Genomic DNA, 14837 nt, shown 5'->3' with positions numbered 1-14837 from the left:
CTGGTGCTGGTACCAGCGTGAGGCTGTAAGCAGATTTAGGGAAAAGCAGGACTCCTGAAAACAAGTTGCTAGATACCAAAATCCCTGGATAGAGCTTTCTCCATCTGCAAGCATAACACAGTCTTTTTTCCAGTTTTTACTTGTTTTTAAAGGTGTAATGTGTTATCTGAGCAGAGCACAGCACATACACAAACTAACTGCAAAACAGAGCTTGTCACATCATCCATCCAAACAGAGGTGATGGAAGCCACCAAATTCTAGACTCCAAAACCTTGAGAAGGAAGCTCTGCTGAAGCACAGATCTAACTTGCATGGCTGTGCAAAGTCAGATCTAACTGCCAGTAACTGGGAAAGATCCATCCATCTATCCAACTAGAAAAATATCTGCTGGTTAAAGAAACAGCAGTGGAACAAAGAAATGGCAAGCGTTGGCTATGTTTTACAATGCACAAGTCAGAGCCACAAAAACACGTTCCTGGGAGTGCCAACATCCCAATGAAAACAAATCCCAGAACACAAAAACAGGGATAACAGCACAATACAAACCTCTTTCTTTCCCCCACAATTCTGCCCCATGACCGTGTGCCACAGAAACAGAAATCTGGCTTGGGTAGAAGGCTTTTATTCCCACCAAAAAAACAATTAAACCCCTTTTGTTTGTGTTTAAAGAAAAAGCAATGCCAACCACTAATAAATTTTGGTTTTGTGGAGTTTCATGAGGGTTTTTTTTATTGTTTAAGAACACAAACCAAACTGAGTGGTTGCTTTTTCCAGAATGTCTCCTCCTACTTCTCAGCACAAGAGGAGGAGGTTGAACATCCCAGCTCTCATAACCCTTGTCACAATCAGAAGCTTTCTGGGAAAGAAACACCCCAAAAAAAAGGAAACCAGCAACTTTTCATCCCATGTCATTTTCCAGACCCTTCTCCTTCGTGGGGTTCACGGAGCAGGAAAAGAAAGGGAAGCCCTAACACAAATTCATATACAGAAGTACATTTAAGAAAGCAAAGCACCAAGATTGATTAGAGCGTTCCTCTGCTTTAATAGAGAGCCTAATGATGTCCAAATTATAGCAAAGCTCAATTGTGTAACCAAGGAGCCAAGATTTCATCCTTGATAAGGACATGGATTTCTGTCTCACAGGAGAAGCCAGCAGTTCACTAACAAAGATGACCTTTCATATTATACCCTTCAAGGCCACAATTAGCTGGAGAAATACTGGACTAACTTGGCAACATGAGTTTTTATACACTGTGCTAATTTTTAGCAGAACCTTGCCAAGACCATTACCATCATCTAACAAGAAAAAAAATACAAATACGAACCCCACTGCTCTCCAGACCCAAATTACTTTCCACAATTCAATGCAATTTTAATTAAGGTGATTAAATTACAGCAAAAATGATTAAGATGATATCCCACAGCAAACCACTAAAGGTATAACACCTTAATCCAGAAGAACCTGGCATGCACATATTCATGATAAAGTATTCATGAAAAGCTAGAATTTTACACAAGAACCAATTCTACATCACTCAAACAATACCTTGGGAGATATTTGTCACAAGTAAAAAAACAGTGACATCCATCAACAGAGCACAGTTTTTCCGAGACTACACAGAAAGAAATCTATGCGGAAAAAAAATCTGAAAAGGCTACAATTACTTTGACAATGTTTCTACAGCTCAGAGGAATTTGGGGGTTGAAATAAGTGGTTTCCTTCTCCTTCACAGGGCTCCCAAAATCATATATATATTTTTTTTTTCTTTAAATCAGAAGTCAGATAAGAAGTGCATGTGAAATCAGGTCACTGCAATAATCATGTCCATGGTACATTTCCACTATTGCCTATTAACTATGAGGTTTAAATGAATGAGCAAAGTCTCAGATCCATATTTCACCAGTGGAAATTATTAATATAAACATAGCACAGCTCAGGTTTTAACCTTACCATCCAACTGGGCCTACTCTCCTTTGGAGAAGGGTAAATGGTATTAAATTAACAGACAGGGTTCAAAAGCAGCTACATGGAGACATGGAGTCCATCAAGGCCTGGGAAAGGATCCTGTGATAGCAGCCCTGGACATCAGGTAGCTGCTTGTGGTGCACCAGCACTGGGTAAATTCTAGCCTGTGATCTTCAAGGAATGGTAGCTTCAGCACATCTTTTTAAAAAGCTGTGCCACTCCGATGGAAAGAAGTGACAAACCAGACATTTCCAGGTGCAATCTTCTGGACACTCTCCGTGACGGCGGGGAGAGGTGACAGATCATGGAGGGAGAGTTCTGCAAAGAACAGGCTGTAACCCTAAACTTAATTCAAAGTTGTTGCTGAACCCACGAGAAGGAGTTAGGAGGCTTTGCCTCACCCAGGACCTCTCTGCCCCCAAGTCTGACCCACACCGAGGGGTTTGGCAGAGTTAACTACAACAGAATAAAGTGCCAGAGATGCGAATAAAGTGCCACAGAGATGCAGATCCATTTCCAAAATGCTGCTACACTTCACTTGCATCTGAGACTTCTTTGTGTCTCTTCTCTGAGACAAGAGACGCCCTAGCCTTCAAGATGGGGAGGGGAGTGGAAATCACTGAAAAGTAAAAGGAAAGAAGAAAAGAAATCTGCATATTGCATTTCATGGCCATACAAGGGAGCTACTAACACCTGAATCACACATTCAGGACACAAAACCCCTGGAAAGCTCACAAAGAACAAGTGCGTTAGAGAAACTTAATGGTTTTTGTTTGTTTGTTTAATTAATATAGCTCTGAATGGCTCAGCCACCAGACAGCTTCCCCTCAGTTGTAATGGATCTGATGAGGGGTGAGCCCCAGCCCAGGCAAGAGGTTAACTTCATATTTTTCTTAATTTGACGAAGAAAAATACAAAGCGAAAAAGATAAAATTCCAACGCAAATCCTGCAGCAAGGCTGCTATGAAACAACCCTTTTGTTTGATTATTATGAGTGGGATCTGCAAACACTGGATCCCGATGGACAGAGAGCAGCTGTTACTACAACAGAAAGACATTCACCCTCCCTCCTCGGCACCCTGAAACTCTATCAACAATGCCTGTAAAACGACTCTCGGCTCCCCCCCTCCCAGTTTTTTGCCTGTCTTTCATATTCAGACCTATTTTTAGCCAACTTTATTTTGTTGTAGCACACTTCAAAGCTGTGCGTGTTGGCTTGTTTGAAATCATTTCCATGTACAAAAAGCGTCGGGGATGTCCAGGGGGTGACCCTGGGGTGCGGAAGAAGGGCAGGTCCTGCTCAGGATCTCTTCTTTCATCAGGGATTTATTGAGATGGAGCCCACAGACACAGTTACCCAGACAGATACACTTGCATCTCGTTTACCTCTGAGGCTCACAGTTACCTCGGAGGGCTTCTTCTAGCTGCTACATAATAAATAGTCGATTCCTACACGTTTTCACTTTTTCAAATTCTATTACCAATTTAAAAAAAAAAAAAAGTTTCTCGTGTTTGCTTTTAGCAGCACTAACTCTGTCCCATTAGATGATAACAGAAGCTATGTACCTAGGGGAAACTTTCTACAGCAATAAAAATTAGCTGTAAAAGACTTCCATAGTTATCTAAGACACAACATAAATGTTAAAACACCCTCCAGGAGCAGGCACATGCAGCCAATCTCAGCCAATGTGAACAGGCAGAGTGTCAGGGCATCAGCAGACAACAGCCCTGGGGACAGCACATTCAGTGGGTGGTTTGTTTGCTTGTTTTTCCTTTCCTTTTCTTCTTTTTTGCACCCAGCAAAATTCAGGTTGAATGAGCTTTGTGCCACCAAGCTGTACCCACGAGAGGAAACGCCCAGGGACAGCAAGTGAGCATCAGAAGGCTCCATCGGGCATTGCTGCTCTTTAGCACATACCCAAAGAAGCCTGGAAATTGGGACTGGGAGGCCACCGTGCTATTTCAAACACTAAAAGGTGATTAAAACCTACACAGGAATTTCTTGCTATTGCTGAGCCCTTCCACAGGGCCCAGATTCAGGATTTCACCTTACAAAGATGCTCCGGGAGCCTGAGGAAGAGCCTATGGCAGTAAAACAACAGCAATCAGATCAAAACATTCATATCCATGAGTTTTGGGTTGTGGGGGGGGGATTTTTTTTTTTTTTTTTTTTAAGCTTTTTCTGAGGTTTGCTTTTTTGGGGGAGGGAAGTGGGGGTGTGTGTTTTGGTTTGGGTTTCTTTTAAACATTTGTCTTTGAAACATTTCAAAGGAAGCCCAGGAGCATGGATGATACACCCCCTGACAGCATCCCCACCCCAGGCTCCATGCAGACATGGTGATGCCACACCAGAATTCTCCAGAGGCTCCAGAATTCTCACCAGACCTGGGCACTCAATTTTGGCATCAGCCAGAGCCAGCATCCCAATAAGGCAGCACCAAGCATCAAAAACCACCATCCTGCTTCAGGTTGTGCTAAGCTTCATCTGCATCCCAGGCTCCTAACATAAAAAGGAATTTCATAGCAGGGAACTGCTCCAGGTGTGTCAGCACCAGTGCCTATTGCCCACCACAAAACCTCACTTTTTAGGAGCCAACCACGTGTGTGTTTTCCAGCACAACTGCAACAGGTATTTGGCAAAATGCCTTACCCCAGGTGTAAGAATGTGCTTTAACAGAAAATTTCCTATAAAAGTAAAGGTGACTGATAAGCTGTGGGTGCATGTGAAAGCAAAGGATTATGAGTTCAAATTTTTGTGCACCCCAGAGCTGCCCAATAGCTGCCGCCAGGTTGTAACTGGATACTCTCACCACAAAAACCCAAGAACTGAATTTCTCAGCCTGCAAATATACAGGGGAATTAGCATTCTTAACCCATTAATTACCCTCAGGAACTAAAGTGGCCATACAAATCCCACTGTTCCAGTTGCCATACCAAGGGAAAAAAACAAAAACAAAACCAAAAAAACCCATAAAGACTTGGAGAAAGAAGGGAGCTGGGAGCCTGAAGGTCCCATTGCCATGGCTCTGTTGTCCCAAGAGTGAGGACAAGGCTACCACCAGGATAACCACAAATCTGTGCTTTGCTGAGCACCTGAATCCCAAGCCAAGTGCAATTTCCCTCTGCTGAGCACAGGGACTCCTGCAAATCCCCGTGGCAATGCACAGGGCTGAAGCAAAGCCAATGCCTTCTCACCTTTGAGTGCCTACAAAGCTCACTGGCTCTTCCAGGAGCCGTGCCACAGCATCCTCACAACTTTCCCATTGTAGAGCTCAGCTTGCAGCCTCAGAGAAAGGCCTGGACATCAACTGTGCAAAGCTCAAATGCCCTCTTTTCACAGAAGAAGAAAGTATCAGCAGCAAACAGAGCAACTGGAGGGGGGAGTTTGCAGACAGCTCAGCCAAACTGCAGCCACCAGCCCTCAGAACAATCCAGAGACTGCAAAACATAGGAACACCACTAAAAGGGCTTTAAAACCTTGCAATATTCTCATTTTCTGAAATACTTTTGAAAAGTCACAAAAGGGAGATGAGTTCTGATTGAACATTTCTTCACTCCAAACCCATAGTTGCATTCTTCCCTCCCCAGAATTCAAAGCAGTCAGCAGAGGTAATTTATGTATAAGCAAAATATTCCTAAAAGCCAAATTTTAGAAGTTGCACACATTACACAAGGCATTTTTAAATAGCTAAACGTCGAAGAAAAGAACATTTAGCGACCTAGATTGACCATTTGATAGATCAGGCACAAATGGAGCTAACTTTATCCCTCTCATCCACTCAAAGGCTTATCATCTCACACCTCAGAGAAATAAATTAGGAAGAAGCATTACATTAGCACTACTGGCAACACACAGAAAATTCAAAGTTCTTTCTTGTTTTTAAGAAAACAAGTTGTATAATGGGAAAAAGCTTTAAATAAGACAAATAAATAATTTTTTAGAAAGGCAGAGGCAGCCACAGCACCTAAGACCTTACAGTGTCAGCTACTGTGGAATTTTTAAAATGACAACCTTTGCTGCTGTGGTTTGGGACTCATTCAGCACAGGTCTGGGATTTGGGGTTGGTCTGGAAAGTGCCAGACACACACTCATTTCCCCCAGGTTTTGTTTATTTCTCTGCAAAACTGACAGCAACACATTCCATTTCCAGCTTTACTGGAGGAGGATTAACTCGCCCCCTCTGCTCCCAGGAGCACCTTTTCCTTCTCCCTTTGTCACACAAAGGTACTTATTAGACATAAAGGGTCCAGTTCAAAATCCACATCTAAATTTGCATGAGTATCCACTTCAGTGAAAATTAATGGAGCTCAGATTGTAAAGCACTGCATCTTTTCATGTGTGTGCTTTATTCTCTGTATTTAAAGAGGAGGCACTCGTACACTATACATTACTATGAGCCTGAGCCAGGAGAAAAAAAACCCAAAAACACAACAAAATTATACCTCTGGCTTAATAAAATTACCAGAACATTCTATTTTTCCCAGCAAATTTAATTGCAGGTGGGCAAAAAAGGATAATGCAGTGGTCAGAGCACCCATCATGGACCCAAGAGGATGGGGAGCATTGCCCTTGCCCTGCCACTGACTTCCAGGATCTCAGAGAAGTCACTCCCACCACGGGAGAGCTGATACATTGTTGTTATGTTCCCAGATTAAACATCCAGAGATACAACTTCCACTCCTAGAAAACATTTTCAGAGATTTATTTCAGCTCCTTGATATTCCCCAAACCCATCACGAGGGGCAAAAAGGGTTCTCCAGGCCCAGGCTGCCTCTGGCTCTGCAATGCTCTGAGCAGAGCTCCTGCAAAGCCCGAAACCGAATCTGTGGTGAAATGGCACACCAAGGTGGAAATCGTGGAATTATTGATGAGAAACGGGTCACTCACATCTTCCTGCAGCCAGGCACAAACAGCCTGGCTGCATTTCTTTTTGCACACCTGTATGCATCGGCCGGTCCCTGCTTGCAGGCAGCCCAGCCTAAGAGAAAAGGATCTTTCCAGGACTGAAAATACACCAACCACCTCCAGCACAGCCACCAGAAGAAAAGAAAAGAAATTCAAAAATCACAAAAGGTGGACAGAGCACACTCAGGTCAAAGCCCAGTTTACCCCCTACAGAAATGTTTCCTCATGCAGATTATTCTTTCTGTGCAGGTACAAAATACTTGGTGTGACCTTGGCTGAGCCACCTCGTGATGCAGCAGGGAGCACTTGCAGACAGAAATTTCTCTCTCTTGGCCCCTCTGCTCTGGGTTTTTGGGGCAGGGACCTTCTCTCTACACAAACAGCACTTTGCCAAAAGAGGAGCTGTATTTTTCTGAGGCACCTAGGCAGCAGCAACAGATTTTTTTCTTAAGTAGCATGATGGACCAATGCCACATGCAATAACCTAATCAGACTCAAATACTGGCAAAATAAGAGGCACTTGTGTTCTGGAGGGAAGCATATTATTATTTTACAGTGTACACTGACAATTGCTGCTCTTAACTTTTAGTTTGAATGGAAGCTATACTGTGGTAAAGGAGGAAGATGACAGAGAGAAAAGAACAAGAAATTGGTGCAAAAGACCAACAGTTACATTCAAATCTAAGCATAAAATGTGCTGGGTCTGCAGAATGCAGGCAGAGTGTTTCATCTGTACTTCTTTGCCCCTCTGACTTCAGTGGCTCCAAGAAACCTCACAAAGAAGACTGGGGGAGTGATGTATATATTTCTAATATACCTTAAAGGAACAAATGACTGATGAGATACAAAATTATTTCAGAATGAAGTAATAATGAAGAGAAGAGATTAGACATTAGTTGATCCTCAATGGTTAATGGAGGGGAAAGGGAAGGGGAAGAGCAGAGCTTATACTGGTGAATACTTCGGCCACAAACACCTCTCTTAAACACATCCAATTTCACTGATGTGAAAATCACCACATGAAGGAACAGGCGAAAAAGAGCTTAAGTGGGAACAGGGTGCAGAATGCCAAGTGCTACACTGAATAATTCAGATCCAGGCAGTGCTATTGGCCAGGCAGGAAAATCACACTCCCCTGCTAGTTCTAAAATCAAAGGCCAAGAAGGGATAAAAGAGAAAGACAACACCTCTTTAAAGCAGAGATTACACTCTGCGGTTCCCATTTCCCAAGTTCCCACAACGTTTTGTTGCAGGGAGCTGCTTTGGTGGTGCCAAGGCACAGCACCTCACTGCACACCCACAGCCCCTGGGGGACCTGGGGACCTCGGCCACCTGCCCTGGTGACACCACTCCTCCAGGCCAGCAAGGAAACGCCAGCCCTGCAGCAGGCACCACCAATCCTGACTTCCCAAGGCTTTCACGGGGTTCCAGATCACCACTGGACTCCGGCAGGCTCTCTCCCCTGTCTGCATTCTTCCCAAATCACAGCCACACTTCTCCAGTGCCAGCTGGCAGGGTTGGACACATGGATTTCCAGGCAAGGGCTCCATAAGGAGACATCGGAGCATCAGGGTCTTTCCTTGCCTGGGCCCTGGCAGGGGAGTTAAGGCACTTTCCCATCTTTTAGACCACTGTCCTGGGTGTGTTTGATAGAAAGGTGTTACATTTCATGGGGCTTGAAAGATCCTGTGCTCCTAAAATCCCATTTAATTTGGACTATCCTAGTGCAGCACCACAAGGTCAACTACTTTTAACACCAAATTTTAGAAATGTTTCTAAAAGCAGGTCCTGGAACATGACAGCCAAAATAACTTCTGCTACAAGGCCCCAAACATAGAGTAACTTTGACTTCTATTTATTTTATTTTAAAGGTGTCACGGCTTTCTAGGAACAGGCAACTTTGCCTTTGGGCAGAGCACACAAACACACCCCTGACAGGTGCCCAGCCTCAAAAAATCTCTGCCACCTGCCTCCTTCACCCTTGATAAATAAAGATAAGCATGCCTTGGTTCCTTTTACACCTGCAACACTTCTGCAGCAGGACCCACCCCATGGAAAGGCACGATGCAAAGCACAGCAGCAGGATTCTTGGGCCAGTCTCATCATCTGATTACCAACATTTCAAAAGATGCCCTCTTCCATCTCAACCTGTGCACTGGTCCTGCCCCCCAGAACTGGAGAAGCCAGGGAGCCCTCCTGGGCTGATCTGCAAAGCAAGGAGTGTGTGCATGGGGAAGGGGGGAAATGGTTGGGAGGGAGAGAGGAGAACAAAAACAACAACAAAACAGAAAAGAAAAGGGGGGGGGGGGAAAGGGAGGGGGGGGAAGGAAAAAACAGTGAGGCTGGCCTGTTTCTTTCTTTCTTCTCTACCATCTATTCAGTGTCAGCAGGGGAGGTCCACAACTGTTGCGTCACACGGAGCACAAAAAAACCTGACAAGCGTGTTTTAGCTGATGGAGAGCAGAGTGGACAGGAGGCTGGTGACAGCTCCAGCGCGGGCACTGCGAGCCCTCCGCTTTAATTGGCCGCTTCTTCCCCAGGCATCCAGCGAGCAGGAGCCTGACAGCCCGCACGGGCTGCCCAAAGGCACCAGCAATGGCAGAAATTTCAGCGTGCAAACACTTGAGTTAACTCGCCAGGCTCAGGTTAGACCCTCACTCTGGTCCAGGGATGCAGGGTTTTTAACAGGAACCAAAGGGGAGATGCGGGAGGTGCTTCGAGATGGAGAGGGGGGAGCAGGGGGGAGCTAAACCACAGGTAGTGCAGGACCTGGAGAGGTGTTTATAAATAATGCCACTAAAAATAATGCACTGATCACTGGCATCTCTAACACGGCGTTTTCTTCTCCACAGAACTCTGACTGTGGTTATCTCGGTGGTATAATTATCTAGATTTGATAGCAGATTAAAAAAAATATATATCCTAAACACCTGTTCAAGAGTTTTATGTTTTTAAAGGCCGTTGCCATTAACCTTGGGCCACGCACTTCATTGTGTTTAATTAGCAAGCTAATGAAGCCAGTTTTATTCCCTTTCTCAAGCACAAGAGGATAAATACAAGACAGTGAAAGAGGAGACCAGATCCATCTGCAGCACAGTTCATTGCTGCATGGTATTACTTAAACTTGCACCGAAATAAAAGTAATGCAATGGCTTGGAAAACATGTTAGCAATGCATTCTGCAAGACAAATCCTTTTACACCTTCTGTATTTTCTGAAGCTCATCGATTAAAACATGATTTCTGAACATTTGGGCTGCAGAGAATTTGCAAACAAAGGGCTAAAAATAAACATGTTTGCCTCAATGAATCCTCAGTATTCCAAAAAATTAAGCATAACAGATTTTTTTTTTTTTTTTTTTTTTTTTTTTTTTTTTTTTTTTTTTTTGTAAGAACAGCAGCCCGTGCTTGCTTTGTTACAGCCAGCCAAGGTAGAGATGAGAAGCATCAACAATGGAGGTCAAGCGATTTTCGAAAAGCCCACCACTTTCACAGAGCCCTTACATGTACACACACAAAAGACATACTTTGAGCAAAGCCCAGTGCTCTGAATCCCAGCAACACATTCCAACTTTGGTATCTCAGCTTGTTTTCCCCCCCTTTTTTTCTTTTTTTTTTTTTTTTTTTTTTTTTCCCAAACTGAACAGCTTTAGGGAAGACTGGACAATGAAGATCACGTTGATAAATACTCATAAATATCACAAGAAAGGCTTTAAAGGAGAGGGAGGGCTTTACAGAACGGCTAATGCACTGATTTAGTGATTCAAGAGGACCTTTCCAAATAAACAGAATTATATTCATTTTCTGGGGGTTCTTTATCGTATTTTCAGGGGAGAAGAAAAAATTCAGCACAGGTATGCCATGTCAGATTACCTTTTTCATAACATGATACATTTAAGAAGCTTTCAGGGTGCTATTTTTTTTTTAAGCAATTGCTTTTTTTCCTCCAACTTAGATTTCAGTCACTCTGTGCACAGAGCCATAGGATCAGGTTAAATACCAAAACCAAACCAAACAAAAACCCAACGCCATACCCAAAACAAAACCAAAAAAATCCGGAAGCCATCTCTTTTATTGAATCACCCGAGATAAAAGGATTCCAAGATTTATGGAAAGAAAATACATTGACCATAAATCTCCTTTATGCACATAATAGAATTTTCCAGCCAGGAGAGCTGTTGTGATGACAGCAACGCCGAGCACCAGGAATGCTGCTGGCACACACACTGCCCACCCCCCCTTCCAAAATACCTGCTCTCCTCAGCACTGCTATGTAAATACAAACCCGCACAACCCCCTTCCCAACACACGGAAACAAAGCTGCGTACAAGTGTCCCAGCCATCAGATAAAAAAAAAAAAAAAATCCCGAGCTGGCTTCGCTCACTAAGCCATAATTTTTTTTTTTTTAATTTTTTTATTGTCCGCTCCCTTTTTACTGCCACTCGCACGCACTTTCGGTGTGACTTAAAAAATAATGAAGCGCTGGCACCGCCGGTAATGGCAGAGGCAGGCGGTGGCAGCGCATATTTAATGGGCACTCGGAACAAAGGAAGCCGGGCTGCAGGAGCGCCCCGGGGCCGGCTCCGCGCCCGCTCCCCCCGCGGCCCCGCCGGGCAGCGCCTTCCCCGGCCCGGGGGACCCGGACACGGCCACGCACCCGCGGGGAAACCCCGCTGGCCCCCAGCCCTACCACGGGTGCTGGCTAAGCCGCCGGGAGCTCCCCGGCTGCCCATCGCGGAGCGGGCACGGCTGCGGCATCGCTGCCTCCCGCACGCTGCCCCCGGGAGCCCCCGGCCACAAAGAGCCTCCCCTCGGCCCCGCAGCCTCCCGCGGGCCCCCGGCCCGGGGATGGAGGGAACGGGACAAGGCACTGCCCAGAGCCGGGGCGGGGGGCTGCGGGCTCAGCCCCGGGGGGGTCGTGGTGACCAGGCAAGAGGGGAGGAGGGAAAATTGCTGCCGCACCGGTTTCTTCTGAGGAAAATGCAGCGATAATAAAAAAGAGCAGGGGAAATGATAATAACAATATAAACAATAATTAAAACAAGGAGGGAAAGTGGGGAGCGCGGGGATTTCCAGCGTGCCCGCGTTTTCAGTGCTGGGGGCAGCATAGAGGGTCTGACCCCTGCTGTCCCCCCGAGGGCTGCGGGATGGGGCACCCCATGGAGACCCCTCCCCGCCCCCCTAGGCGCTGCCCGGGTGCCCCCTCCAACTCCCCCGGCCGTGCCCGGGCTTTGGGCGAACTTCCACTCGCGTCCCTCGGCACGACGCGCACCCCGCAGGTTAGAGATGAAGTTTGGGGTCCAGCCCACGTCCGTAAAAATAAATGGGATGAAGAAAGTACAAAATAAACACCCTCCTCCGCTGCAGCAGCCTCCTCCGGAGGGATGCTCCCCAGGCACCCCCCGCCGCACACACCCCCTTTTTCCCAACTTTCTCCCGGCTCCCCGCGGAGCCAGCAAGTCCCAGTAGGCTCGTTCCGTGCTAACCCCTGGGGCACCGCAGCGTCCCGGGGGGCTGATGGGGAACCGGGGGGTCCCTTCGGGGCGGAGCAGGGGTCCCCCACATCCCCCGAGTTACACAAGCGCAGCCCGCAGGAGCGGAGCGCACACATGGCCACTACCTGAGGGGCTCCGCGGCGCTCCGGAGCGACCCCGGGGCTCCTCCCGCTGCTCCCAACTTGTCCCCCCTCCCTGCAGCCTCCTCGGCTTCTCCCCCACGCCCCCGCCCAGAAGTAAATGCCCATTTTTGCAAAGTTTCCTCGAGATCGCGCCGTGTTTACATTGCCATGAATTCCCACAGGCTGCCTGGAGGGAACAAAAAGCAGCACGGGAAGGCTCGTCCTGCGAGCAGGGAGAAAACGGAGAGGGAGGGAGAGGGAGTGAAAAGAAAAAAAAAAAAACCAATGAAAATAATAATAATAATAATAATAATAATAAAGGAAACGAAGCCGATGCAGCGGTGGGGGGATTCCCCAGCTCGGGTGCTCTGCTCTGCTTCGGAGGGTGGCTGCAAATAAACCGCACGGCCCATTCAATTCTGCATTTGGAGACGCGACCGAGAGCCCGAGCGGGAGGTAAACACGCCGAAAGGCTCTTACCTGCACAGAAAGTTCCCCAGAGCACGGCGAAAGTCAGCCACGAAGCAAACATAGTCCTTTACTTTTTTTTTTTTTTCGTCGCGTGCACCTCTACCCCGAGGGAAAGAAAAATAAAAAGATCGAGCGCTTGAAAAGAGGGGGGGAGAAGCGCGGCTCTGCCTTCCCTCTCGCTCTCAAAAAGAAAATAAAAAAGGAAAAAAAAATCCTGGGGGTAGGGGGTGGGAAAAAGAAAAAAAGAAAAAAAAAAACCCAACAACAAGAAAATTGGATTTAATTCCTTCGCAGTTGCAAAATTTATCCAGTGGAGACGAACAGACCCGGACGGTTCGACCTGCTCCTGCCCGGCCCCACCGTTCGCTCCCAGCTTTCCAAGAGTTTCTTTCGCTGGGCTTTTGTGCTGGGAGCGCGGCGTGCACCACACACCGACTCCCCCTCCTCCTCCTCCTCTTCCCCTTCCCCCTCCTCCTCCTCCTCCTCCCGACCCAGCCCCTCCGGCTCCCCCAGCAGCGAGGGGCGAGCGCGCACACGCCCCCGCCCCCCCCGCGCGGTTCCCGCGCAATGCCCGCGCACACGCGCGCTCCCGCCGCTCCCCCGCGCACACGCGCATCCCCCCCTTCCTCTTCCTCCTCCTCTTCCTCCTCCTCCTCCTCCCCGCGCCGGCAGCGAGCGGGGCGGCGGCGGCAGGAGCGGGGCCGTGCGCGGGTTTTACGGACCCGCATCCCGGGAGGCTGCGAGCGGCAGGCAAGGGCCGGCGGAGGGGGCGCGGGGCGGCCGCGGGGGCCGCAGGAGCGGGAGGAGGAGGAGGAGGAGGAGGAAGAGGAGGCGGCGGGGGCCGCGGCATCGCGGGGCTGCGCGGGGCGCGGAGGCGCGGCGGGAGGTGCCATGTGCGGGATGGGGAGGCGGGAGAATAAAATAAAACAAAACGCGGCGTGGAGAGGGAAGGGGAGGTTTGATGGGGTTTGGGGGTTTTATTGTTGTTGTTGTTGTTGTTTGGGGGTTTTCTTTTAATAATTAAAAAAGAGAAAAAAAAAAAAAACCTGAACCGCGTCCAAAATGGCTTCTAAAAAAAAAAAAGGGAGAAGCCAGCGCGGAGCCAGCGGGGAAACCCGGATGTTGGATACAAAGGGGCTGGAGGGGGCGGTGCGGCGCGGGGGCTCCGCGGGCGCTGAGTGGGGAGCGGCGCTGCCCGTCACGGCCGCGCCCCGCGGGGGGAGCGGCGGGGTCGGGGGCGGGGGGGTGCATGGGCAGGGGGTGTGCACATGGGCAGGGTTAGGGGCAGGGGGCTGCGGAGGGTGTGTGTGTGCACATGGATGGGCAGGGGGCTGTGGAGGGTGTGTGTGCACATGGGCAGGGTTAGGGGGCTGTGGAGGGTGTGTGTGCACATGGGCAGGGTTAGGGGGCTGCAGAGGGGGTGTGTGTGCACATGGGCAGGGTTAGGGGGCTGTGGAGGGTGTGTGTGCACATGGGCAGGGTTAGGGGGCTGCAGGGTGTGTGTGTGCACATGGGCAGGGTTAGGGGGCTGCAGGGTGTGTGTGTGCACATGGGCAGGGTTAGGGGGCTGTGGAGGGTGTGTGTGCACATGGGCAGGGTTAGGGGGCTGTGGAGGGTGTGTGTGCATGAGCAGGGTTAGGGGGCTGCAGGGGGGAGGTTTAGGGGCATAAGGGAACAGAGGGGATGAGTGTGGATATGGACAGGTTTAGGGGCAGGGGGCTGCGGAGGAGAGATTTAGGGGCAGAGGGTAGGAGTGCAGATTTAGGGGTGTAAGGAGGCAGAAGTGTGTGTGTGGAGAGGGACAGGTTTAGGGGCAGGAGGTGGGAGTGCAGATTTAGGGTAGAAGGAGGCAGAGGGGTGCGTGTGGATAGGGGCAGG

The 14837-nt window shown here is 48.4% G+C and overlaps 1 protein-coding gene across 1 annotated transcript in view; it reads right to left on the bottom strand.

The window, feature by feature from the left end:
• The window catches only part of ACVR2B (activin A receptor type 2B), a 105799-nt gene extending 91835 nt beyond the window's left edge, over positions 1-13964 (bottom strand). The window contains exon 1 of the mRNA XM_063416450.1: positions 12969-13964. Within this exon, the coding sequence (XP_063272520.1) occupies positions 12969-13020 (52 nt within the window). The 5' untranslated portion in view covers positions 13021-13964. The remainder of the gene's footprint in view (positions 1-12968) is intronic.
• Between the last annotated feature and the right edge of the window lie 873 nt (positions 13965-14837).

The sequence above is a fragment of the Prinia subflava genome, chromosome 1, assembly GCF_021018805.1.
Source record: "Prinia subflava isolate CZ2003 ecotype Zambia chromosome 1, Cam_Psub_1.2, whole genome shotgun sequence".
Lineage (NCBI taxonomy): Eukaryota > Metazoa > Chordata > Aves > Passeriformes > Cisticolidae > Prinia > Prinia subflava.
Note: the sequence above shows the minus strand (reverse complement) of the source record. Positions and strands in the feature narration are given on the sequence as shown.